This window comes from Trichosurus vulpecula, chromosome 4 (assembly GCF_011100635.1).
Source record: "Trichosurus vulpecula isolate mTriVul1 chromosome 4, mTriVul1.pri, whole genome shotgun sequence".
In the NCBI taxonomy this organism is placed as follows: Eukaryota; Metazoa; Chordata; class Mammalia; order Diprotodontia; family Phalangeridae; genus Trichosurus; species Trichosurus vulpecula.
Window position 1 is genome coordinate 431,536,260 of NC_050576.1, and position 27,424 is coordinate 431,563,683.

The following is a 27,424-nucleotide window of genomic DNA, read 5'->3' on the forward strand; positions in this document are numbered from 1 at the left end:
GGGCAACAGGGATTCCAGGACAAAGGATGCAGAAGCTCCCATTATAATGTTAGACTCCTCCATGTTTTTCCTCAAATTCACAGAAGTTTATCACACACCCACTGTCCCCGAGCTGACAGACCTGCTCCTGATTGCTAACGATTCTGTTCTAGGTTCACCAACATTTTGATTTCACCAAATTAATTTGCCCAACGATGAGAGAGATGCGAAAGGTCCCCCCCCACCCGCCCCGCCCCGCACAAACATACAAAGGACACATGAGGATGTTCAAAACCACAGCCATAAAAATAAAGGGGTTTTATTTGGTTTCTCTTTGCTATTTAGGGGCTAGCCGAGGAACATTTGGGGTCCCGGGGGCAGTTTCACGACCCGCCCCCCTTCTGGAGCGGAGCGTTCCGGCATCACTCCCCTGAGCTGCCCCGCCAGCGCTGAAGCTGCCGCACATTCCCTCATCCTCGTTGCTCCGCCCCCTTAAGGTGCCACTTTCTTGTAGGTGATGTGAAGATGCTGAGTCATTGGCTGGGTGGTGGTTGCCATGGAGACCGTCTGCTCCAGTCTCCCCTCGGCATTCAGCCGGAACTTTCGCATGATCTGAATGAGAAAGAAGAGCCGCGTCACTTAGGGGCAAGCAGCGCGAGCCTTACTTTTAAACCCTTCGGAAGGGCAGTGCTTCACCACCTCTGTCAACAGCTGTGCTCGGAAAGACTGAGGCTCAGAAGCTGGCTGATTCTTTCCCTCTCATTCCCCATCCCCTCCCTAGCGGCCACTCTGGCCGGCTGGAGCAGATGTCCAGTGGGCCTCCAACCCCAAACCAGCTGCAGCCCTACATCCGGAGCTGAGAGTCTCCCAGCCACACTGAAGAGAGAATGCAGCTTCTCTTTTCTTGGGAAAATCCATCAGTATTTATTAATAGAAGGTCTGGAAGCATGCCCAATGTTGAAAGAAGTCTCAGTCTCTGTCTCTCCTCTGCCCCAGCTTTCCGTCTTGCAGGACTCCTGAGCACCTCCAGAAGCCCCGAGTCTTCCCGGGTTCTACCAAACTATTCACACATTGTTTTTGTGATTATGAAAGATTTCATCCAGAATTTAAATGACCAACATCCTCTTTACAATCTCAACCTCATAGCACCAAAAACCTATCAGTCTGTCTCATTTTTTCTTTAACCCTCTACAGAGACAAGAGAACCTTCTAAAGAGAAAGGAAATGCAAACTTCTAAAGTCAAAAGGGGCCATACAGCTATATCCTACCCAATGGGCCAGCAGGGGGAGGGGGCTAAAGATCCCCAGGGGGCAGACCTCCCCCAGCTAATCCTCGGAGCCAGGAGGTCAGCTGGCACAGACTCCAAATATTCCGCACTGGCCTTTTAACTTGATTCGGAGCAGCCTCTGTCCCGGCCCCTGCGCAGCTGGTTTTTGTTACTCAATCACCCTTGCCCCGACTCTGGGAGAGTCAGTGGGAGCAGGCCATCCAGCAATGTGGGAGCCCCAAAGCCTCCCCACATCTCAGTCTTTGGAGAGGGGGTGGGGCTCATTTAAAATGCCACTGACCGCTGTATGGAATAGAGAAAACTTAAAGGGATCTTAAAAAGTTTCCCAAATTGGGTCATGGTTTGGGCACATTCCCCTCATCTGGGTTTCTCAAAATTAGAAAGTGAGACAGTGTTAGTGGCACATTTCTTTTCCTCCTTTGATACATTCAAAGGCTTTCTACTCAAACAGCTGAAAAAATATTTGTCCTTTCCTAGTGGTACTGTTTATATGGCTGCCTTAGGCGCTTGGCTTCTTAGTGCCAATCTTTCACATGATTAGAGAGTAATGGGCTGGTTGGACACACTCTCAAGTCTCACTGAGTCCTCTTCCTGGCATGGAGGTGAGCCTGGGCTCTAGGAAGGTCCTGCCACAGAACTGCAGTCCTGGCAGGTGGGCCCGGTGCGAGATGCGGCCCGCTGAAGATTGGCTCAGAGGCACTCATACCCCCAAGGTGGGATGATCTTTCTAGAAAGACTCTGTTCCCATGCCAGTGCCACCACAGAGCTTTTGGAAGGAACTGTCCTCAGCCCACACCTAAACTTTTCTACAATTCTGGTGCTATTCTTTCCCATGGTGGCCTTACTGGCTGTGTGGCCAGTTCTTCACCCTCTGGGCCTCCATTCCCTCCTCTGGAAAATGTGTGTGTATGTGTGTGGGGGGCAGACTAGATGGCCTCTGAAGCCCTCTCCAGCTTTAATTCCTATGATCCGTTGCTTGATCGAGCTTGTTGATCTAATTGTCCTCCCATGGGAAGCTTTATGCTTTGTCTTTATTTTTATTTAAAACAGCGACCAGGTCCTAGCTAGCTCCTCTCAGGAAGCAGAAGGGCAGGGACCAAGGCAGTGGGATGGCTCTACCTCTAAACTGGGACAGCTATTTTCCAAATTCTGCTTTCTTCCCCCTTTCCCCCCTCAATTTTTTTCTTGAAAGAAAATTTTAAGCACCCACAAAGCACATCATGTGCAGCAGGAGAACACATCCCTTGAAGACCACAGGCAGCACCCACAGGGCAGGGGTGGTGTGCTAGGGTGGGAGCTCACTTGCCCCTCACTCCAGTCCCAACCTCCTCTTTGATCAGAGGCCTGAGGGACTCAGTGCTGCCCCCACCTACCCCCCCTACCTACGGCCAGCCACACTGCCATAGGGCAATGCCTTGTAAGTGGTAGGAGTGGAAGGCATTTAATCCCCTCGAGAAAAAAGAGCCAAACCCTCATAGCAAGAGAAAAACAAAACTTAACATAAATTTTTAAAAAATTAAAACTACCAGGCAAGATGACAAAGTTTATGGCCAGACCACTCCCTAGTGCAGGCTGCTATCAAAGGAATGCCTATACATCCCATCCCACAGAGTCAGGATGGATTTTGCACATTTACTTTTTTCTTGGGGGAAAGGAGAAACAGGGAAGAATCTGGAGACGAAAAACCAAGGGCCTTTGTTCCATTCCCAGGACCACCGGAAACATTCAGACCTGACCGCCCAGCTCCCCCAGCTGCGCTGACTAGACTGCATTTCTCTCCAGTAGGCCATTTAAAACCCTTCTGGAGTATACAGTCCTTAGAGATGAGATGACCCCCACCCCTGAACAAGAGAGCAAAGGGCCTCAGTTCAAATGGGGAAGGAAGGAGAGGAAGGGGAAGAAGAGAGGCTCGCACATGCTGCCTTTCTACACTGTTGAGAGCTAATATTCCAGACATCATTTGTCCAACCTCAGGGGAATTAGAGGGAGGGGTGTGATGGGGTCCAAATCCACAGGGTCCCTTGTGGGTCATTCCCCAAGCTCTCAAGACAAGATGTAGTTCACTGCCAGCATTTAGAGGGTCCATACTAGCTGTGGAAAATATTATACTATTTTATATCATTTTTAATTTCAACTAGACCCAGAGCCCGAATTAATGAGTAACTGGATGAAGATCCAGGACCTGGGCTTCTTTGTTCTCTCTAAAAGTTTGCTCAGGAAATACCCTTACCTCTGTCAACAAGGCCAGATACCTGTTAGCCATTAAGGGATAAGACCCTAAACCCAAGAGAGGCTACCTCGCTTAATATTAACTGACCTTTGTCAACATTCTTTCCATTAAGGAAAATCCTCTTCTTGTATCATGGTTAAACATACATGGGGGTCATAAAAATGAGGTCATACAGGCTTGCTAGGTCTGCTAAAATAACGTATATAAGTTTTCTCATTGCTTTGTTCAGGCAGCCAGAGCCTATGCTCTGACTCCTTGTACGTACAAGTAAGCTAGCTTAGCTATGCTTTAAGGGAAAATAATAAACAACATGGATTTTTCTATCACCTAGCTCTGTTGTTTCCTTCAACCAAATTTTCAGGTTTAACATAGCAAAGCCCAACAAAGCTGGGGTGTGTGTTGGGACAGGTCTGAAGGGCTGCTTAGTGGAAGGGTCTTGATGGCCATCTTTGGGGAAGGGCAAACACAACTGTGGGGATGAGGAGAGGAGGAGCCTTAACTGGTTCACTAACATGGCAGCAGAGCTCTGGAGGATCCTTCCCACGTTGGAGACTCAACATCACGACCCAGAGAAGACAATTCTGGTCTTCCTCTTACTTCTTTTTCGTTTCCTACCAATCAAAAGGAGGAATTCATTCTCCCTTGGACTTTTCAGTTCATCCAACTTTCACTTGACGTTCTTCTGGCTAAAACTATCAGGCTCCTCTTCCTCTCCAAAGGAGAATTATCTGGGAGAATTTCAAGTTGAGGCAGACTCCAGTCTCCCATCACTTCACAGAGAAGATTCATTTTGTGTTTCTAAAGCACGCCTACTGCCCTGAATCCCCTCAGGTCTTACCTCTGTGGTGAGTACAATGGCTGAACAAGTTAAGTAATCTATAGAATAAATGGGGCACTTAGTTGACCTGAGAGATTTCCTCCTGCTTAGAGAAGTGAGCTGGTGAATGGCTTCTGGAGGGAGGGGCCTTCCATCATTTAACTCAGAGCTTTTGAGACTTGTGATTCCTGGGATGCCCCAAAGGGCAGCGAACCCAGCTGGGGTCATGATCCACAGGAGTCAGCTGATGCCGGCTTGAAAATCAAGACAGGAGCCTGGCGAAGGGGACAAGGATGGACAAAGGTTCTTACTGTGGTCCAGCTTGTGGCCTTCCCCCTAAATGAGACAAATTCATTCTCTTTTACCAAAGTAAATGAGATGGCCCTGATGGGGAAAGGTTTTCGGCTGTGTGTGTCCTCACACTTCACCATTTTCTCTAGGTTGTTGGGTTTTGTTTTGGGGGAGTGGTCTGGGAGCAGAGGAAGTGGCTAAGCAGTGGTAAGCAGACTTTATTTCAAGGCTGCCCAGAAAGTCAATACAGAGAAGGCTTTACTGTTTAACAAACTTCCACGGAAGTTGGGCTTTTTCCAATGCACTGAGACACACAAAGGGAAGGGAGCAAAGAACACTCCTTGGGTGGTGGGTCATAATCCAACTGGACAAAGAAGAATCCTAGGAAATCAGTGTGGTGTGGTTGTGCATGCCTGAGATCAAGAAAAGAAAGAGAGAAAGCCCTGGGGGAGAGTCCTTAGCTAGCCACAGAAGCAGCAGCTTGAATTTGGCTTTGCCAGGCATCTGCTCCTCATCACCACCTGCCCTCAGCCTTTTCTTCCTTTACCCATCATCTCAGTCACCGTGAAATAACCTTCTTTGCTCCTTTCACTGCTCCAGGGGTCTCCCCTTTATAAATTCCCAGCCCCCTCCCATACTGATCCATACACACCTTCCATTTCCTCCCCTCCCCCAGGAGCAGGTAAACTCCAGGACGCCAGAGACTGAGTCCTTTTTTAATGACTGTATCTGAGGCTGAACAGATGCTCTGCATAAAACTGTATGAGTGAAGGGACAAAGGGCAGTGTGTGTGGGGGGGTGGCGGCTCGCATGTAAGAAATCAGCCTGGCAGGGTCTGAGAGGAGCCTGAGACCTGAGACAGGGGTGGGGAGAAGAAGCCAGTGGAGGTAGCTGATGGTCAGGTTGGGGAAATGTGGACACCACCCCTTGATGGTGACACACTGGCTGCAGGTGCTCTCATATACAGATGGTATTGAGATGAGATGTCTGTAAGGGCTTAGCACAGGCACCACCACTGCTCCTAGTACAGTGGGAAGAATGTAAGCCTTGATGTCAGGAGGCCTTGGATGGAATCTTGCCCTAGACATCAACTAGCCAGGGGACATCCATAAGTCCCTCGGCCTCCTGGAACCTCCATTTCCTTCTCTGTCCAAGAGGGCCTGCACCACCTTCTTTCTAGTGTTGATGTGAGGAAAACACACTGCACTCTGAAAACGCTACTGAAAGTGAGTTATGATTGTGCTCATGCCCAGGACTGGGGAGCACTTGGAAAAGTCACTTCTTTTTTCCTTAATGGGATCCAGCTGCTCCCAAACCCTCCTCAAAGTCCTAGGGAGATTCAGCGAGCTGGCAAATGAGATGCCACAGCACAGCCTGGCACCGTGACCCAGAGCCCTGAGGAGTGATGGTAACTAAGCCATCAGGCTTCCTACAGAGGAAGCTGGAGGGATTTTAAAGAGGAACAGCAGCATACACACACCAGCCACCTAGAACCAAAGAAGGTGGACAGAGGGGGCAGAGGTTTCTCAACTAGCTCCAGTTGGAGGGACCATACACCAGTCCCTGGCTATGAATACGTCAGCAAGATGAGCCTTCTGGAAGGTTCATTTGCAAGGTTTATAGGGATCTGTGGGGCCAGGAGGCAAACCATTCAAATTACCTGCCAGCCTTCAATAAAGACGGTAATGATGACACATTATTGGGGGCAGCAGGGTGGCTCAGTGGGTAGGGTGCTGGCCTAGAATCAGGAAGTCGTTGTTGTTGGGTCATTTTTCAGTCAGACCTGACTCTTCAGGACCCCATTTGGGGTTTTCTTGGCAATGATACTCGAGTGGTTTGCTATTTCCTTCTCCAGCTCATTTGACAGATGAAGAAACTGAGGCAGACACAGTTAAGTGACTTGCCAAGGTCACACAGCTAGTAATTATCTGAGGCTGGATTTGAAATCAGATCTTCCTGACTCTAAGCCCAGTGCTCTATCCACTCTGCCACCTACTGTCCTCAGAGTCAGGAAGACCTGAGTTCAAACCTGGCCTTGGACACTTACCAGCTGGGTGACCCTGGGCAAGTCACTTAACCTGTTTGCCTTAATCCACCAGAGAAGGAAATAGCAAACTACTCCAGTGTACTTGCCAAGAAAACCCTACAAACAGTATTAGTGTGCTACGGTCCACGGGGTCACAAAGAGTTGGACACGAATGAAGGCTCAACAAAAACCACAGCAGACACATGACAGTCTGAGGTGACACCCTGAGGCAGGCAGACCACATAAAATTTAGCCCTAAGGAGGCCCAGGGATGCACAGCTGTTCCATGAGCCAGCAGGACTGATTTCCCAGCCTACCTTTCCCCACATGGATAAAATCTCCAATGGAGATTTTAAATGAAGATACAAACAGCCACATGCCTCCTAGGGGAAACCCACATTCATCGTTTGTTTCCATTACCTGAAGATGGGTCTGTTCCAAAAGGGCTGCCAACCCACCACCGAGAGACTCAAGCCAAGGAACAGATTTCCATCTCTAAAGTTTGTGTTCCTAGTCTGGCATTTCATCATTCCATATCCTCCCACTCGTTAACTCCATTGCAATCAGGGAGTTCCTGCCCTGCCCTCAGCCTAATGACGTCAGTCAGGCTCCTGGGTCAGGATGACATCAGGGAAGGTGTCTCAAAGACAGCTGCTCCAGGTTATCTCTGAGCCGGGGTAGCCTGGGGCTGAGACCCAAGAGAAGAAGGAGGCAGCTTCAAAAAAGACAGACAGGTGGGGGTGGAGGGGGAATAATCAGGAGACAAAGGGCAACCTTCTGACTGACCACATGGAGCTGAGTGAAAGACATTCAATCCAGTTGGTTCCAAGCCCTTGGCCCGTCTGAAATGGCCTCCCCTCCGCAAAGGGGATGGCAAGTAGCCATGGGGAGGCGAGGTAGGTGCGGGCTTCTCCAGAGTCGGGCTAGAACACTGACTATTTGAAAACAAACCAAGAGCCATCCTTAGGAATCTGCCTCTTCCTAGGAAGCTTCCTTGCCTCTTGACACGTGGACAGGGATGGAACAGACACTACAGGGGCAGAGCCCACAAGCCCACCTTGCCCCCTCTGCTCAACACAGTGAACCACGAGCAAAGAACTTGGGGTCATCTGACTTCAAAAGCACAGGGACAACAGCTTTTGTCCACTGACAGCAGGATGGTCACTTTCCCCTAGACTTGCTCAGTGCAGAAAGAGCAGACATCACACCCCTGCGTAAAGACATTAACCACTGCTCTGTTTGGGGGCGTGCTTCATCGAGGGTCTCGTCTCCCTTTCAGACATGTGCAGGGATAGGCAGGCTCAGTGAGAGAGGCCTATCTGGGGAGAGGCATAAGGGAGGAATGCATTCACCTGCTCCAAGTCTGACACAAGCATTATGCTCGATATAGAACTGCTGTACAGAGTACGGCAAAGGGGCCTTCAGGCAGCCCTGTCAGGCAGAGGCAGAGACCCCAGCTTCTCCCATCTTCCTCTTCTGGGATGGGAGGGGTTGGGAAACCTAACAGACCACAGCCCCAGCTTGTTTTTAATAGCTCTGTAGGCCTAGTGCTCATTTTAATCTTGTTAACAAACAACATTCCCTCTAAGAAATCCCTCTAGCAACAAAGAGAAGGCAGGACTCAGGCCTCCAAAGCAACTCTCCTTTTGGCCAACTCTGCTGCTGAGCCTAACCTAAAGGAAAAACGGTGGGCGGAAGCAAGAGAAGCCAGGAACCATTTCCACTAAGGCCTCCCTCTTGAGGCAGCAGAAGCCAAAACAAGAACCAAGAAAACCTGCTAAGGAAAAGAAAAACCAATGGATCCATCGGGAGGCACCAATGCTGTGGCCTGGACAAGGCAGGCATGGTAGGGCTGATGCAGCCTAGAGGCACAGGCCTGGAAGGAAGCTGAGGCCTAACCATGAGCCAGCAGGGAGGGACTTTTCGGGCCAGCCTGGGAGCAAAGCAGGGCAGGTTCGCTGCCTGGCAACCAGCTTCCTTCTGGGAACAGGGCCCTCACCTGCATGGAGAACTGCTTCTTGGGATACTGACCCCACTGCCCACCAAATACACGGAACCAAAAACATAACAATAAACAGAACCTGCAGGTAACAAATGAACTCAGGAAGCAAAAGGAAAATTTCTCTTGATCTATATATAAAGAAATTTTGCAATATGAGAAAACCAAAGGACAAAAGTACTATAGAATTGCAGGCTGAAACAACATCAGAAAAGATACAAGCTGAAAAATAAATTCAAATGGAAAAGCAAATAGATGGTTGTCACATTAAAGCAGCAATTCCTAACTTTTATGTGTCCTGACTTCTCAGGCAGCCAGGCCGCTGAGGCCCATGGCCCCTTTGGGCAGCTAGGCTGGTGGGGCCCATGGCCCCTTTGGGCAGCTAGGCCACTGAGGCCCATGGCCCCTTTGGGCAGCTAGGCTGGTGGGGCCCATGGCCCCCTTAGACAGTCAGGCCAGTGGGGTCCACGAACCACCTGCATGATCCTGGGGCAAGTCACTTAACTTCTGTTTACCTCAGTTTCCTCAACCATAAAGTGGGGATAATAACAGTATCTACTTCCCAAGGTTATTGAGGGGATTAAATGAGATAAAATTCTCAGAAGAAATGTTGTTAAATAGTTTTCAAAATATCAAAAACAGTAAGTGCACGGACCCCAGGTTAAGAACATCTGCATTAAAAGGATTAACAGAAGTCTGTGGCTCAGAAAAAAGGAATCCAGAGAACAGGAGCTGGAACAACTCACAGAAACACAGAGAAAATGTGTAAAAATGTCCACCGAAGCAGCAAAGCCCAGAATCAATGTGGGGGGTGGGGGAGGGGGGGAGCAAGGCCCAATCCATCACTGGGTTGAGACCTGCAGCTGCCTTGGGTCCAGCCCCTCCTTTCACAGACAAAGAAATTGGCCCAGAGAGGCCGGTGGCTGACCCAGCATCACATAGCACAGGGCGTGCCTGAGGCTGGATTGGAACCCGGGGCTCCCCACTCCCAATGCCTCCTGAAAATCAAACCAGCACAGAATGCCAGGAAGCCCAAGATGTAAAGACAACAGAAGATAAAGCAATGCACTTCACCTGGGGGGACCCCAGAGGACATTTTGCCTGAAGAGATGAGAGAAATTTCCCCAAAGTGGTCAAGAACATGCAATCTCTGGGTGAGAAAAGAATCCACAGTATGGTGGTACAGAGAGATTCCCCCAATCAAATCTGTAAAGTAAGCCTCTTCATGGCCTTGCTCCCTCTGACCCTCTGCCATAGGCCTGGGTCCCTTGTGCCTTCACAGTCCACATATCTGGGACCCTCAGTGGCAGACTCCTCAGTGACTGTGTCTCATTTAGTCTTTTCTCTCCGCGGGTAGATACTACATACCTAGTAACATATTCGTTGGATTAAATAACTGACAAATGAACAGAGACGAAAAAAGACTTCTCTATTCTTTCAAAATCAGGCTAATCTGCTAATCTCCAATTAGTTCAGGCATCACAATATTTTATATAAAATGAAAAAAATGTATTTTAAAATGTACCAGGGTGGTATAAAAGTTATTTTACTTTTAAAAATGATCAAAAGGTTCCCATGTGGGGATGAAACCTCCTACAAGTCTTAGCTTCATCTAACACATGAGGCATTTACATGAATGCATAAGGAGCACACATTCTGATTAAACTGAATGAAGGCTTTGCATGGACGCTAGGTGGTGCCACAGGGTGCTGAACTGGAGTCAGGAAGCCCTGAGTTCAAATGTGTCGCACTTTGGAAGCCTCTCCAAACAATACCTGTCAGCTGGTCAGGAGGCCAGGCTTGGGCCAGTCCTCTAATGACTAGAGTTTAGCCAGGAGCCATCTGTGCCTCAGAAGCTTCCCAGGCTGCCAGCCAGCTCAGTGGGCCCTAAGATGTACGTGATGGCTTCCAAACTTGGATGTGGCCATCTTGGACTATTCATTCACCTAAGATCAGGAAGGAACAAACACAAGGGGGCGGCGCAAACCCAGGCTCACGCCAGCTAAGGCAGAACGTGGTCTTAAGTGGCCATGTCCTCATCTCCTCAAGGAGTGGAGAAGGGAGGAAGGCTGGCCAGGGCCCATCACCTGCCCCACCCCAAGCTGCAGATGAGAACACTTTTCTCGAGCTGTAGAACCTCGGCCAGCTCACCCGGGCCTCTCTCAGCCTGCTTTTGCATCTGTAAAATTCAATGATCAGTTTGGAATTTGGGACCTGGAGAAATACCAGTTTTGCGTATGGCCGCACCATTTGCAGCCAGAAAGGAAGCAGGAAATAAGGCGGGAGGGCCACTCCCTGATGACACGCGCTGGGTCACTGGTCCCTAGAAGCCAATATGACTTTTCATCATCTCACAAGGTAAACCCTCAGCAGTGGCGACAACAAACGTTTGTTAAGGACTTACCATGTGCCAGGGACACCGAGGAGGGCAAAAGCACGGTCAGCCCCTGCCTCGAGGACCTCACACTCTGAAGGAGGAAATACATACAAACAGCTACGTGCATACAAGACATATAGAATACACAGAAGGCAATCTCAGAGGGGAGGTACCAGTGATGGGGATCAAGGGAAACCAGGGAAGGCAGCAGGTGAAGAGAAGGCAGAGTTCCAGGCAATAGAGTAGGGTATCTCACTGAGTGGACTAGCCCCCAACCAAGAAGGGTAGTCAAAGAAAAGAAAAGAAAAGAAATGAAGTGATTATACCTCTCTATACTGCCACCTGCTACTGCCCAGAAGGTAGAAACACACACACACACACACATACACACACACACACACCCTCAGAGCCTGGCCAAGCAAGTAGAGAACCTTCTGCCAATCCTAAATAAGGATTTCTGCCTTTTCTGAAACAGCACTGAGACCTCAGGTGAGAGCCTCAACTGAGTCTGAAGCAGAAAGTGGGGAAGGCTATTGCTGCCATTAAGGAGCCCACCCAGCCGAGGGACAGTACAGCCTAGCTTAGCAGTAGAGCAGGCTAGCCAAGGGAGTCCAATGGAGACACCCATTCAGGTGAGACTGCGCACGGTGAGGGGATAGTGACTCAGCCTAGCAGCAGAACCACACTTTCAGCCCACAAGGAGAGTTGTAGTCACAGTGAATGAAGGGACGTGGGGGCCCTGCAGTTCCAGAGTTGTGAGCTGCCACGGCCATATGTGCTCCCTACACGTGCGCCTCACTATCATTGTGCCTTAAGTTTCTGCCATTCCTCCTCAATGGACCCTGTGTATTAGTGAAAGAGTGTGCCCAGGATTTAAAGGAGGAATGTCTTGAAACTCTTAAGGAAATGCCTTTGTTAAACATTGAGTCTACTGGCTGGTTGGGGCTTAAGAGCCACGACGTTAGGAGTGTAGCTACCCACAAATCTTACTCGTGGTACAGGAGGTAGCAGTTGCCCCTCTGGGAGACACAAGACTGCAAGTAGGAGTTCAAGCTGGAGGGGGTCGAAGGAGGGGACTACACGAGGCACAGGTCTATCATTCATTCCCCTGATCAGGAATGTTCAAATGTGGGCAAGTCACAATCCCTGCCTGCTTCAGTTTCCTCAACTGTAAAATGCAGATACTAAAAGCACCTGCCTCCCAGGGTTGCTGAGTGCTGAGCATAGTACACATGGCGGGCACTATGTAAATGCCAGCTGTTATATCAGCTCCATCCAAATCAAAGCAACAGTAATGTGGGTGAGACCAGACGAAGGGTCATGTGAGCAGCCTCAAAGGCCAGAGGAAGATTTCGATGGGAGGGTGAGTTCTAAATGAAACCTATTGGGCCTTTCAATTCTGTCTCCATGTGGCTCAAAAACAAGATTGTGTCTACACTACGAAGGTTTCAGAGAACAGGATGACTGATCATTTGGCACCTTCAAGACCATGGGCACTGAAAATGTCAGGTGAGGTGAGAACACTGACTGAGTTAAATACAAGAAGATGAAATTTTATAGTAAATGAAAATTTTAAGAATAAAATTAAAAGGGATTGGTCTAGAAAAAATAATAGTGAGAAATGTAATGTCTATACTCAGAGTTCAACAGTTAACTTTAGTAGTACACAATTGGGAGTGTGACTAGGTGTGTGAGACAGAGAGAGAGAGAGAGAGAGAGAGAGATGGAGAGAGAGAGAGAAAGCAAGAGAGAGCAAGAGAGCAAGCACACACATGCTCAGTATGAGCCAGCAATACAACATGGGGCCAAAGAAGGCAATGACCACCTTGGACGACCTTAGGAGGGGCAGAGTACCCAGGACTTGGGAGGCAAGAGTTGCCTTGGCCAACCTCTGGACCAATGCAGTCTGAGCTCACAGCAGCTGAGGGCAGGCAGGTGCAGAGTTCTGGGTAGGTAGCAGGGGGTGGTGACAATGATGCCAAAATAAGGGGAAATGATCCATTTCACCAGTGCAAAGAGGGGCAGCAGCAGGGAGCTCTGAAGGGGTACTCATGAACTGGGGAGTGTTGAGACTCCTGGGTTAAATCTCATATGGATTAAAAAACCCCAAACAACTTCACGTGAAATCCATTTGCATCTGTGCACATGGAAACATTTATATTTGCTGTTTGTCAAATTCATAAAAATAAGGAATTTTTAAAAAGATAGATCTGTCGGTGAGCTGGTGACCCTGCTGCTTGACATAGCCCACCAGCTGGCCAGGGCTAAGAGCAAAGACAAAGAAAGGCCCCAGGGGCAGCTAGATGGCACAGTGAACAGAGCACCCGGCCTGGAGTCAGGAGGACCTGAGTTCAAGTCTAGCCTCAGACACTTGACACTTACTAGCTGTGGGACCCTGGGCAAGTCACTTAACCCTGGCTGCCCTGCAAAAAAAGAGGAAACCAAAGAAAGGGCTTAGTTGACACAAAATACTGGAGGTAGAAAACAAACTAGAATCCAAGGATACGGAGAATGACGGCTCATCATTCTGCATGAACAGCAGAGAACACACAGGATGTGTCTGAATGGATGCAGAGCAAAACAAGAAGAACCAGGAGTAAAAGAGGCCACTGGGCCGTGAGGCCAGTGGGTCCCCCCTCCTCTGTAGGAAGCGGGGTTGGGGTGTCTATATGGCTGGGCACAATGTTGTCCTTTGGTAGCAAGCTTGGTAGTAACAACAGAAGCAGTTAAGGAAAACTGACCCAATAAGGAAGGGAAGGAACGGAAGCCGACCATAAAACTCAAAAATGGCTTCTGCTTTACAAGGTCATTTCACCTTTAAGTTCTTTGAAGAAAATGCCCTAGAGAAGTGTCTGTGAAGGAAGAAGAAAGAAGACAAGGAGTGGTGGTGGTGGGGGGTGACCAACTGGAAAGAGGCAGGAGTTATTTGGGGAGCACAGACAGGTGTGGGCGTGCTGAATCACACCAGGCAGGGTGATAGCCCAGCAGACACAGCCTGTTTTAAAGCAACTTGGAAACAGAGAATTGGTCCCACTCTCTCCATACCTTGGAAATGGTATTAAGAGACAGATGGACAGAATTGACCCATGACACCCTCAGGGAAGAACAACCTTTGGGGGGCAGAGGGAGGGCTGTTGTCCCGGGGCAGTGGGACAAGTGAGCAACCTGCTCTGTCTCTCTTCTGGCCAAAGGACAGAACGGGACAAGTAAGATCATTTCTGAGTTAGGAAAGGAAAAGCTGTTACCAGAGACTACCTACAGATGGACGGACACATCCACCTTGGCTCTATGCAAGTAAGACCCAGTATGTATGGGGGCAGTGAATGACAAAGGGACCATGTCATCAGTGGGATTCCCATTTCTGGAGTCAGGGGTTAGGTACCTGGTGGGCTGGCTGAGCTGGCAAAGGGGAAGGGGGATTGGGAAGAGAAGCAGGACCAGGGAACTACTTGGGTCTGGGTGCACATAGAATAACCGGGGCTTAGAACTCTCTGCCCAAGATGGGGTTGAGTTCAGTGGAAGAGGGGCTGTGGACCCAGGCCCAGAGAAAGGCTGGGGAGGGAGCAGGGCCAGGCACTAGGGTGTCAGAGGCCTGTGGATGTGGGCATGAGGCACATCAGCTGGGGCAGTCCCACATAGGAGAAGGAGACCTTGGGGCTTCTGGGGAGCCAGGTCTGGGAAATAGTGGAATAGGGTGGTAACTGAACCACTCACGAAAAGGGTGAAGGGCAAGGCCTCCAGGGGCTGCCAAGATGGGCGATGAGGAGATCCAAGTGGCCAAGGGAGATGGGTGCCAGGGCAGTCAAGAGGAGGGCACCCAGGAAGGGTGAGAAAGCCATAGAGAAGAGCAGGGAGGAGAGCGATGTCGTCCATCCCACAGCTGGGAGCTCCCAGCCAGTGCCATTTTGGTCCAGCGGAAGGAATGAATGGGGGGGAGGGGTGCTAAGAAGGGGGTCACTGATGAAAAACAGAGACAGTCAATAGAAAAGTTCTTTCTAGGAACTTGATAGCGATAAGAGAGTACGATCCCTGTGTTTGCAGGTGGCAGAGAAAGACCCAAAAGATAAAGAAAGACTGAGGATGCCAGAAATCTAAAGTGTGACCCACAGGGAGACAGAAGGGCTCCTGGGGCAGGGCTCACCTTGGCAGGGAGAAGGGCCACTGCATTTCCTGGAGGGAAGTGCAGGGAGGCTAGAGAGGAGGCCAGGAGAGATCCAGGGCAGTGCACACTGGGCACGTCATCTTTTCCTAGACACACCATTCATTTCATCTTTTAGTCTCAGTTTCTCCATCAATAAAATGGAGACGCTATGTATGGTGAAAATCAAAAGGGAGAATGAAGAGACAGCCTTTGTAACTACAAATGAGACCCCCTGAGAGCTGGCTGAGCTATGACCTCGGCTGCTTCTGTGGGACTCTGTGCAGTCCCCTGCCAGATGCAAAACAAAGCAGGACCTTTTAGAGGCAGGACACTGGGCCTGTGTGGAAGGGCCCAAAGGGATGGAGAGAATGACCACTGACTGACCGGAAGGAAAAGGAAAGCCCCTGCTGGCCAGGGTGCTGGGCAGGACAAACGTGAAGCCTGGCTTAGGACCCAAGGGGGCAGCTGCTGAATCTTGGAGAGCTTCTGCAGAGAAGCACTTCCTGGGCGGTGGTTGCTGTGCTGGGAGCTGGGGATACACAGGCCAAAAGACAAGAACAAAACGGTTTCTGCCTTCAAGGACTTCATGGTCTAACCTGAGCATGGAAGGGCAGGGTGGCTGAGGGAGCCCTGCTGACCCAACTCTACAACACTCTCTTGCTCCTCCGGCTTCTTCAGGGGACTCCCACGGAGGAGAGCCCTGCCTCCTCCCCGGCTCCTCCTTGAAGAGCCCAGGAGAGAAGAATGCCCTTGTATGGGCTCAGTCACTGGGGCCTGCCCTCCCAGACACCCACAGAAATGCTCAGCTGAGCTGAGTCACCAGGAACAGCCGCCAGGCCCAGAGCTTGCCTGCTGGGAATATCCCTCTTCTCACTGGGAGGTGGAACTGTTTATTCTTCCTGCCACTTTGAGGAGTCATGGGAGGTAGAAACTGAAAACTGAAATGATAACACCCAAGTGGGTCCCAAAGGAGGGATCCCAGCAGGCTTTGCAGAAGTGGGGGACTCCAGGCACGGCACACAGCAGAGGCAATGTGCTGTTTGGCTCGGCTGACCTGCAGCTATGAAGGACAGCTCACTCTAAGAAAGACTGGGGAGCGCCGAGGACACAAAAACAAAAAGCAGTCAAAGAAGTCTGTAAAAATAGGATGAAACAAAGATGAATGGGGTCTCAGGAGAGTCCAAAGAGAATCCTTAACTTTCCCCTGCAGGCTTTGTAGGAACTTTCTTAAAAATAAAACAAGCATCAGTTTGTCAGTCATCATCTCATCTGCAAATGTCTCCATAAGCTGCACCTTAAGGAAGAAGACCAGATCAGCTGATGCACACTCAGAACGCCTTCTGGGCCCCCAGCACAGTCAAGAACTCCAGATCTCTATGGCCTGCATCGGCCCCAGGTGCCTCTTGGGAGCATGCAGGTGACCCTGGCTTCTGGACAGTCTGGACCCGTCCCCTGAGCTGGAGAGGCCTTGAGGCCCAGCCCAGCAGCATTCTGACACTGGCTGCCGCTGACACAACGGAGACAGAAGCTATGCTAATGAGATCATTGCTCCTTGAAATAAAGATGGCACCTGTTCCCCAGGGAACTGGGTGCCAAAGGAATTCTGCCCCGATATCACTGGTCTGGGTCCACTTCCCAAACATGGTTTGTAACTAAGTGAAAAATACCTATTAAGAGTTTCAAGGAGGATGACAGCTCTGGAAGAAAAAGGGATGAGAAGATGAAGGCCTCCCCATGGCAGGGGCCTGAATCCCTGGCAGTGCTGAACCAGCTCCAGCTTCCAAGTAAATCTTGATAAAATCTGAATCTCATTTCCGGGCTCTCATGCAGCCCCCACCACTGCCCATTTATGCTCAGGGACTGTTCATGGCAGACATATTAAAAATCTTGGAGGCAGATTTGGTGTGAGGACAGAAAGATCCTCTCAGGACAGAAGATAAGGGATGTTAATCCTCTCTTCCCCAGGGCTGGTGAGAATGAGGAGATGAGGGCATCATGAGGCCCCAGCTGTGGGGCAGCCTCTGAGCCAACACTTACAAATACAACCTCCTGTGCCCCAAGGTGGTGTTCTGGGGGGCGTCTCCAGAGGGGCGCATCCCTAAAGGGGCAGGTGGGCTCTCACCTGCTCCACGCGGGGCTCTGCAGCAAAGGAGATCCGGGCTATTGAGTGAGACTCTATGCACAGCTCCTGCCCATTCACTTCGCCCTCCTCCACTTCAACAATACCTGAAAGAACAAGTTCCGTCCTTTAGCGGGGTGGTGCCAAAAGCCTGGCGCTGGGGTCTCTTGGTGTGGCTGCTCTGCCTTGGCTGTGAGGAATCTAATCCGGGCCCTAAATGCTCACCCCCCACCTGGCTAGCATCCACCCACTGAGTCTTGAGCTGTGAAACCACTCACTTCACCGATATTCGTGCCGTCAGTCAGTCACCCAGACTCTATCATGCCATCCCAGGCCCCCATGGCTGGTGACAGGTGGGTGCAGACGCTGCCAGGCTCCATTACCTGCTCTTGTGCTTCCTGGGCAGTTACTGAGCAGGATGGGCTAGAAAGCCCCCAGGATTCGGAGTCTCCCCATAAGTGTCCCAGCGGCTGCACCTCTCCCTTCAGTCCTACCTGAGGGTGCTGGGTTAGACAGGATCTCAAGAAGGTTCTAGACTGTCCAATTTGCCCTAGGACTGCGCGGCACTGAGTTAGGCCTTGTTCTCTATCCTCCTAAGTCTGAAACTCCCACCCTACCTCCAGGTAACGGATACACAAAAACATGGTCAAGTGGGTTCATTTCGGAGAGATTTTTTAAATTGACGTGGTCGGGATGAGCATCTGAGGACAATCAAACCTGCCACAGAAAGAAGCTTTCAGACGTGGTGACTGAGGCCTGACCCACTGCCACTTTCCCTCCTTCACAGTCCCCCCAGATGCACCAGCAGAGACGGTCACCCAAAATCCCACTGGAGAGCCAAACACTCCTGAAGCCTAAGGCTGTCTGAAGCGTGAGGGCCAGAAGTCTCTGCAGCCCATTACTGAGATCCCCGCCCATATGCTGGAGGAGTGGCAGTGACTCACTGAAAGCAGTCTTCCTGGAGGGCCCCAATTCTGAACATGTATATTTCTGACCTTTCTTCGTCAAACAAAGAAAGTTTGGGTCACCCTGACCCCCATCTTCCTTCCCTCTGTGGCCAAGATGGTGCCTGGCACACTCTCCCCAAGAGCCTCCCTCTGAGCCCAGCCTGGCAGTAGCCTGGCCCTGAGGGCACACCTCCACTCTGCCCCAGGTGGAGATGACATGGGGTCCTGACGCCCCATGAAAAGGCCAGTACCTGTGTTCTGGGCGCTGACAAAGGCCACCTTGTTGGAGTCAGGCTTGAGACGGATGAATCCACATTCTCTGTGCATTGGCTTCTTCGTGTCTGGATGGAAGGCATTGAACCTAGGCAGGAAAACCATCCAACTGTAAGGGCAAGAGACTTCGGTGATCCCCAAGCACTGCCAGGGGCATACCGATCCTTTAAACATAACAACAATAAGCACCTTTCACTCTCATAGTAGGGCGACAGGCTTCATTCTCATAGTAGGGCGAGAGATGCACTCAGCTCAGGAGGAAAGCTTTGGGCTCGGAAATTTCAACTCAGCAATGGAAGTCTGCTGTTTCTGACATGACTTTAAACGCGGCCAAGCTCAGCGCCCCACACCAGGCCCACACGCTGTAAGAGCCCAGATTCCAGCCCCCCTTCTAGTGAATGGTTTGAAAAAATGTGAATGACTTGTAACTGTTCTTTCCTGATCAGGCAAGGAAGCCACAAGGCCATAACTGCTGTTCCCTTGAGACAGCACAGTGCCCGGAACATAGCAGGCCCTCAATAAATGTTTATTGACTGACTGATTGATATAGGGCAACATAGCAAAGCTGTGTGATCGATCACACTGCAAATCACTGCAGCCTTTCTGAAGCCCAAATAGGCAGAGGAACCTTCCTGGGAAGGGCTGCCAACACCAAGTGAGAATATTCATGAAGCACTTGATCGAGGCTCTTTAAAGCCACTGATAATGTAACAGCAAAGTGCCATAAGAACATTGGCTGCCATTATCATCTCTGGTCAGCTCTGATAAGACAAGAGAGAGAGTGGCTTGGCTCAGCAGGCTTCCTCCATTAGCTCAGGGAGAGGGGACATTTGGAGAACAGCAGATTTACTTAGCACTTTCCTCCCAACGACCTTATGAGGGAGGTAGGAAAAGCTACTATCATGCCCATTTTAAAGATAAGGAAACTGAGGCTCTGAGGACTGGCTCACTGGCCTCCAGAGCAATGATGGGCATTGGTTCAATTCCAGGACTTCTGTACCGACTGCTGAGGGTGATTCTGCCCTGCCCATCACTGGGCTCGGCTTCACAGACAACCTAAGAACAGACCATGCTGAACTTAAAAACAGCAGCTGGGCTGCAGAAGGCCGAACGTGAGGAACCCCACTGAGTCACAAGACCAGCACTAGAGTAAGAAGAACAGAGGCCACCAGGGACAGACAATTCACTTTCCAAACCAAACACCAACCACAAGCTGACTTTTCTCTTTTCTTTTCTTTTCCTTTTTCCTCTCCTCCCCTCCCCTCCCCCCTCCTATCCTTTCCTCTCTCTCCTCTCCTCTCCTCCCCTCTCCTCCCCTCTCCTCTCCTCCTCTCCTCTCCTCTTTCCCCTCCTCTCCTTTCCTCCCCTCTCCTACCCTTTCCTCTCTCTCCTCTCCTCTCTTCCCCTCCCCTCCCCTCTCCTTTCTTTATCCTTTCCCACCCACTAACTTATCTATTTGGAGAGTACAAAACATTTTCACTACGCAATTGCTAATTCTTTCCAACCCCAGAAAACTTAATGGGAAGGTGGGTTTCCCAAAGGCTCTGTGGCCTTTCTGTGAGACATTTACCCAATCCAAGAATAATCCTATTTGGTTAAACTGGAACTGCCTCTCCTGCCCTTTCATCTCACTGTTCAGTTCTATTCAATTAAATCTAGGAAGGATTTTAACAGGGGCCACTTTAAAGAGGAGAAGAATCATACACTTAATTTGGTCATAAAAGTGACCCGGCTGCCAACAAATGGCTAAAAACAGTGGAGATTAAACCCTGTTTAAATTGCTATCACTGCCCAGCACTAGAAAGACCAGTGTTTAGTTCAGTGGTATAGAACTAGGCCCTGGCCCCTCTCTGGCACCCACCATTAGTGTGATGTGTGGGGACACAGCCATGCTCTCCCTCACTGGAGAATCCAGCATGTGAACCCAGGCTTCTCAGAGACCACCTCTCAACAGCTTAGTGTCAGCAACCAGAGACACAGTGGACTGTGTGATGCTGCTTTCTATTCCTCCCAGGGGCAGGAAGGCAGAGCTTCCTCCCCACCTTTCTGGCTAAGACCAATGTAAAAAAGTATCACGTAGCCACAAGAATTCACTTTTCCGTTTAATCATCCTGGAGCCAGAGACCCCAAAGGTGTCTTTCCACATCAGACACCATGCTGCACTTGAGGAGGGTCACTGGCTTTTGGCTGCAGCCTGGATGAAGGCTTTCTGGGCCTGGATAGTCTGGTGAAGAACTTTCCCAATGGGCCTGAGCAGGACTTCACGGCTCAGTCTGTAGAGGCACTTTAGTTCTGCCAGGACCACCGAGCTTCCTTTAGCAAACTGGGAGTACTTCGTTTAAGAAAAAAAAAAGGGTCCCGGTGGGTCTCAGCACCTCAAGGTCATCTGTAAACTGGCTTCTCATAGGTCACTTTACTGCATCCATCTCATATATGCTGTGTTAGGGCCATGATTAACTGGAGCACCCCACTGCTCTAACTGAGGAGGGAGGTCCATGGGCATGGAATGCTGTATGAATTCTCAGACTTTTCAATGCACTGACTGACTTTGCTAATTTTTTTCCTCTTTGTCTTCCTTTTCTTTTCTAAAGAAAATATCACCTCTTATATGGGATAGCTCTCCCGGAGCAGCAAGGGCCAGAGCTCCTGGGGAAATTCTGATTATATAAAGAACAAAGCTTTATTTTAAGTAATTCTGCTCAGGTGACCTCTTCTCATTCTTAAATAATCAACAAGCATTTATTAAGTGAGAGGCCACAGAGGCTGCAGTCCCACCCTGAAGGAGCTTCCATTCTAGCCACGGGCCTCTGGCCTTAGTGAAGAGGGAAAGGTGGAGATCCACCAGGCCACTGGGCGCCACGAGGCCTCCAAGGCCTTGGATCTGAGCCAGCGGCCCTGTTGGCCAAGATGCTTGCATGCAGAAACTGTGGGGTTCAGAGGCAGGGATACTGAACCACTGGCTCTCTGGGGAAGAAGGGATGCATGGCACACTAATCTGCAATAACATGGCATCCACCACTTTCTTAAGTCTACACAATGGACAAAGGAATCAATCAAACCCTGATTTACACATGTGCTGATTTTTGAGGTGTAAACGCTAAAACTGAAAATTTAACATTTGGCTCTCCTAAGTTGGAGTGGGCTCAAGCACACCCCTGGTTAGAGGCTTAATTAATGAAATTAAATTAATGAATGAAATATTGCTCAAAGTAGGACTTACAGTCCAAGCACACCCCACAGAGTTCTGTGCTTGTTAAAACAGTCAATAATTTTAACAGAGGTAACATCTATGTTGGCACCTGAAAGAAGTACACAGTTCATTTTTCTGAATGTACAAATCAGCTGCCTGACCAAGAAAGGCAAGAAAGGGGCATTTCTCTCAAATGCCACTGTCCAGCTGGACTTCACTGCTCCCAACGGATGCTTTTTTATCAGGGTCATTCCTAATGAGACCAAACCAAAGGCCAAACTCACGATAAGAAAAGATAGACTGAGTCTTCTACTTACGAAAAGTTCAGCATTGGCTGGCCCACGTGAGTGATGTGCACCTCCTCCAGGTAATGGAAAGGCTGCAGGGTCGGGTAGATGCCGTCTCCCGGGGGTTCAGAGAGCCAGGTGCCCAGCATCCAGGAGAGAGGCTCAATGGCAGGGTTCATCTTAGGGGTCTCTGAGGATGACAAGGAAGGCGGGGTCAGAATGTGCCATGTCACCAGCTCCAACCACGGAATGAGGGACTAGCCTGACCCACTCATTTAATAGGAAGCAATGAAGGGGAACCCAGGTGGCGAAGGGACTCCAGGCTCCAGGTCGGAAAGCCAGGTAATGGAGGAGCTAGGCTCAGCACCAGATTTCACAAGCACCAGCTCAGTAATGCTTACTACTTCTCTCTTGTACATTAGTATCTGAATGCCTGCTGGTTCCTATTCACTTCGTGGTAGCCCACGCTACTGAGAAGCTGGTAGGGAACATCAAGCCACCAGCAAAGGTCAGTTTCCTGGGATCCTGCTCCTGCTCAGACCCCAGCTGATGCAGCCCCTGCCCACCAACAGCTTTTGGAGACCACTGCAGTAAGACCAACAGGAGCCTCACAGTCAGTGCCAGGCTCAGTCAGAATTGGATGCTATGATGCTGATGATCAATGAGGGAGAATGGGACTGAAAACAAAAGGTGTGTTCAGTGGGAGAGATTCCGGTCTGGACTCCTGAAGGACTTTCACTGGAGCTGCACAACACACCTGGTGGCCCCTACAAAGTGACAAGTCAAAGCTGTGAGCCACAGCATGGAATCCACTGAAAAGTGTGGGAGGCCCACGTAAGAAGCTGCCCGCCCAGGGAACTGTGGTGTGGGGAAAGGGAGAAAGGGTGAGAATTAGGGGAGGGGGAAAGGCTACTGTTCCAATGATTCTAAAAGATTCCCCAAGGCCTTCCCCACAGAGTGTCACCAAAAGTCAATTCAGTGCATGGAAAGCCAACGCTCAGCTTTCCAGATAAGCAAATTCAGTTGAAAGCCTTGTGAGAAACCTTGCCTGAAAGACATTTAATATTACAAAACCCAAGAAAGTTTCTGAATGTGAACACTGAAGTACAAAGGTATAAATGAGGAAAACATATCTAATTTAAAGGGAAAACGAGTCCATTTAAAAGGCAGGGAGATGTTTTTTTTTAATCTACTAAACCTAGATAGAATCAGCAAAAAGAAAGAGTCCCTGACACCAGCTGCTGCCAAGGGACTCATGCAAGGAGTAAGGAGCATGCCTTTGGTGGCAGGGCGCCATTTTGTTTACCTAAGTTTACTTCGACAGTTACACACACAAGGACACCAAATGAACGACATTGGGAACTTCACAAAACTTAGACAGGAAAGGATAGTATCTACCACACAAGAATATATGGGACAAGGTACAGAAGATGCCCAGTTAAAAAGAGCTGGGAGCTATATACAGGTCCCACACCAAACAAGCCAAGATTCAGAGGAACGCTACTGAGTCTTTTTATAATGCCTGTAATTGAGGACACGTATGTAATGGTGAGGTTCAATAAAGTCTGTGCTCCTGAGAGACAAACACCCCAACGATGAGCAGGCTGAAGAAGCCCAGGTCTAAACCAATACTGGCTGCTCTCCATCCCCCGCCCCAAGAAGTCTTAAGCTCACAAAGAATCAAAGGTGGAGGTCACAATTCCTTTTTCTCCAAATGAGGACCTTCAGGCACCAGGAGGTTAGAGTAATTCACCCCAGATCAAGATGGCTGAACTTGAACTGGAATCATCTGACTCTGGGGTCATGGCTAATAAGACCCACCAGGGTGTCCATAATGCTTCAAGGTTTACAAAGCACATTACAAGTCTTTTCTCATTTTGGCCTCACAACTCTGAGAAGGAGGTACTACTGTCTCCATTTTATAGATGAAGAAACTGAGGAAAAGGTTCCTTAGCTCTCTCCACTGCACCACCTTTCTACTCTGCAACGGCTGCCTCATACTTCAGTATTTCAAGCATCTGGGATTTCCCTGATATGCGAACACCCTTCGCTGATAAAGACTGTGACACCTCTATGCCTTAGTAGATGGTCTTTGAGGGCTCCTGTGGCCACTCTAGCTAGTTTGAAGATGAGGCCTCTCCAAACTCTGCTGGACCAGTCCTTTGACATCTCCAAAGCCTTTCTGCAAGAGCATTCCCACAAAGTGTCTTAAGAACTCGGGGCTCCTTCCACTTCAGGGTGAGGCCTTTGTTGGAAGGACTGCTGTAATAGTGGGGAAATGGTCCTTTTTCTCGCTAACAGGCATCCGCCTCCCTCTAAAATAGCCAATCAACAAAAGAGTGAAGAGGAGCAGACTGAACTGAACTAAGAAAATTCCACAGCAAAACACTAACAAAGTTCACCCAAATTCATGTTGCTATATTGCTGAAAATTCTCCTTAAAAATAATGCTGTTTATTCTTTTCAGTCGGCGCCCGAGGCAGGCCAGGACCCAAAGAGCTATTTGCATATGGCGCCTGACTGGATCTCTGCCTCATGTAGGTAGAAGTTTGCACATCACCCTCAGTGTTCAAGTGGACACCAGTGGACTTATGGGGCTTGAATTTCTGGGCAAGTGTTTCATTAAAGGAAGAGAAAAGCATTTATTAAGTGCTTACTATGTGCCAAATGCAGAGGATACCAACAGATAAGCAAGACAGCCCCTGCTCTGCAGGGGCTGGTTCTAAATGGGGGCTCCAGGTCAGGTTTAGTCCTCAGATGATGGAAAAGGCCAGGTAGTTCTCAGGCAGGCAAAGTAGCCAGGTCGATGGCAAGTTCCCTCCCTAACCCGAAGCCTTGGGGAGGGATGGCAGGAGAGAGGAGCATTTTTCCTTCAAATTCTGACACACAAGGAGAGTTTGCAGGCTACTTGCTGCTATAAAAACACAGGAGAGGGAAGGGAACATGAAAGAATTAGTGCAAGGAAGAAGGCTTTGTGGGAGTCTGCCCCAGGGCAGTTAGGCGCTGCTGATTCAGACGAAATGAGTAAGAACCAGGCAGAACCAGATCTGGTGAGACATCTAGGCAGGGGCAAACCCCAAGGAAGCCTGAGCGTTCCAGCCCAATGAAAGGCGGGACTCAGGATCCAGGAGTCTGGCAGGGGCCAAGGAGCAGGCAGGCTTGGAGCGGGCTGCTAATGCTTTGGGGAGGTTTCTGCTGTCCTTCTCAAGGAGGAGGCTCCAGAGTTTAGGGATCATCAGGCTGGGAGGGAAGAGAACCAAGGCACTTTGCCACTTCTTCAAAGACCAGGCATTTCTTTAAGGGGACTCCCATCTGCTTTCTTTCCAAACCTTCTCTTTGACATAAACAAATTAGAGTTACCAAAATGTTAATGTGGAAAACAGTCCCTCAGTGACCCTGGCAAAGGGCTCTGCCCGTTGGGCCTTGGGGGAGGGCCTTTCCAGCTCTCCAGCCAGTATGCTGTGGTGTCACTGTTACACACACATACACACACACACACACACACACACACACACACACACACACACACAGCACTCGTGCCTCTCTCTTCTCGTCTAGCAGACCGCTACGATGCCAACTGTTATGAACAATCAGCCGCCTGGACCATGCTTGCCCCCTAGTGGACATGAGATGGAACAGCCAGACTTGTCCAAGGGTCTCAGTCTCTCAGATCTTGCTTCTCATGCAGGGCATTTACAACGTACTCAAAGAAGAAATGATTGATTGCACTTTTGGGCAGAGTTACCTGGTGAAAATGTTCCCTTCTTTTGAGGTCTAGCTCACGTCCCAGATTTCTCCTTGGTTTCCCCTAATTCTCTGGACATATCTCCCTTTAAATTTCTCATGAAGGAGCTCTGTCACTTTGCATATTATTATTATTAAATCATCTGTGTTAGAGTTCCTTGGGACACAGAGCTCAGGTTAAAGGACTAAGGGAGCCTTTCTGGGCCAGCCCTGCTGAAGGCTGGGCTAGGTTCACCTGTCCAGAGTCCCTCGGAAAATGTGCGGCAGAGCCTAGATGGGAGCTGCCCCCTTCAGGCAGGCACCGCCCCCTTCAGGCAGGCACCACCTCCAGACCCTGGACTCCCTAAAGAAGGTCCAGTGATTTTGGGCATTTTCTCAAGCAGGCTCTCCCTACCTGTCTCCTGTGATGGGGGAGAGCAGCAGCTCCTCCCACCCAAACACAATATAAACTCCCCAAGGGCAGGGGCCATCTGTGTCACCTCGGCATTACTTAGCAACAAAACATTTTGCCAAACTGAATGTTCACCCCCAACCACCTACCACGTGAAAACTACTGAGAAAATACATAAACTGTGATGAGTGAGGTTTTTCAGAAGCTAAGTTTTCCCTAAGATGGACTCCATCTGAGCTCAATAGCCCTAATTTTCACCTCAGCTACATCCATTGATGGCCTCCTGGCTCAGGCAGACAAGCCGACCCCTTGGGGCTGAGTTTCCACTTCTGGGAGGTCCCTACACCACTGGGGATCCCTGCTGGCCACTTTACTGACAGACAACCACAAATTAACATGATCTTTGTTTTTTTTTAATTGTTTTTGTTCAGCCTTTCCCAATTATGTTTTTATCTGCTTCAGCTTCCTTGGGAGTTTTGTGGGCTTGCTACTCATGTCGGACACCAATGCCCTATAACAGCCAGGGGCTCAGGATCCTGCCCTTGTCATGACTGCCCATCCAAGGGCCTCCTCCTTCAGATCCTGGGGTCAAAAGGAGCCAGTACCAGGTGGCCGGCTTGGCTGGCAGACAGACACACAACAGAGGAGGGAGTTGGGGCTTCCTGCTGGCACTGGGATCCTGCACCCCACTTCCACCCACACTCTTTGGCCTACATTCAGCTCTCTTGGGCCATCTCCTTTCTCTTCCCTTCTCTTCTTTTCCAGTTATCCCCATAGCTCCTGTAACCAGATTCTGTTTATAAAACAATCATGGCTGGATGAGAGGCTAATCCCAATTCTCTGTGGGCCCTGAGCACCTTCAGGCAGACCTTGCTTCGCACCTGATTAGTCCTGCTTTAACAGCCTCAATTAGGTGGATTTGTTCAACAAACCCTAGAAGTCCTCCACCTCCTCCATGGGTCTGGCCATTTGCCTCTTCCACAAGAACAATATTCGATTCCTTGTCAAAAGCTCTGATATAATTTTGGTAAATCACATCTCTAGACAGGCGGCTAGGTGCCTCAGTGGATAGAGTGCAGGGCCTGGAGCCAAGAAGACCTCAGTTCAAATCTGGCCTTAGAAACTTACTAGCTGGATGACCCTGGGTGAGTCGCTTAACCCTGTTTGCCTCAGTTTCCTCATCTTAAAATGAGCTGGAAAAGGAAATGGCAGGCCACTCCAGTATCTTTGCCAAGAAAACCCCAAATGGGGTCATGAAGAGTAGAACATAACTGAACAACACCTGAACAACAAAATAACTCCAGACATCTAGAAGGCACAATGGA

General features: G+C 49.7%; 1 protein-coding gene across 2 annotated transcripts in view; it reads right to left on the reverse strand.

Moving 5' to 3' along the window:
• Positions 1-262: 262 nt before the first annotated feature.
• THAP4 (THAP domain containing 4) overlaps positions 263-27,424 on the reverse strand; it is a 60,329-nt gene continuing 33,167 nt past the window's right edge. Inside the window, exons 3-7 of one of the 2 annotated variants that reach the window (XM_036753410.1) lie at positions 21,996-22,155; positions 18,467-18,576; positions 17,272-17,375; positions 11,036-11,099; positions 263-591 (exon numbers count right to left, since the gene is read on the reverse strand). In XM_036753410.1, the coding sequence (XP_036609305.1) occupies positions 317-591; positions 11,036-11,099; positions 17,272-17,375; positions 18,467-18,576; positions 21,996-22,155 (713 nt within the window). In that variant the 3' untranslated portion in view covers positions 263-316. The remainder of the gene's footprint in view (positions 592-11,035; positions 11,100-17,271; positions 17,376-18,466; positions 18,577-21,995; positions 22,156-27,424) is intronic. The other variant, XM_036753411.1, reaches the window with a different exon arrangement.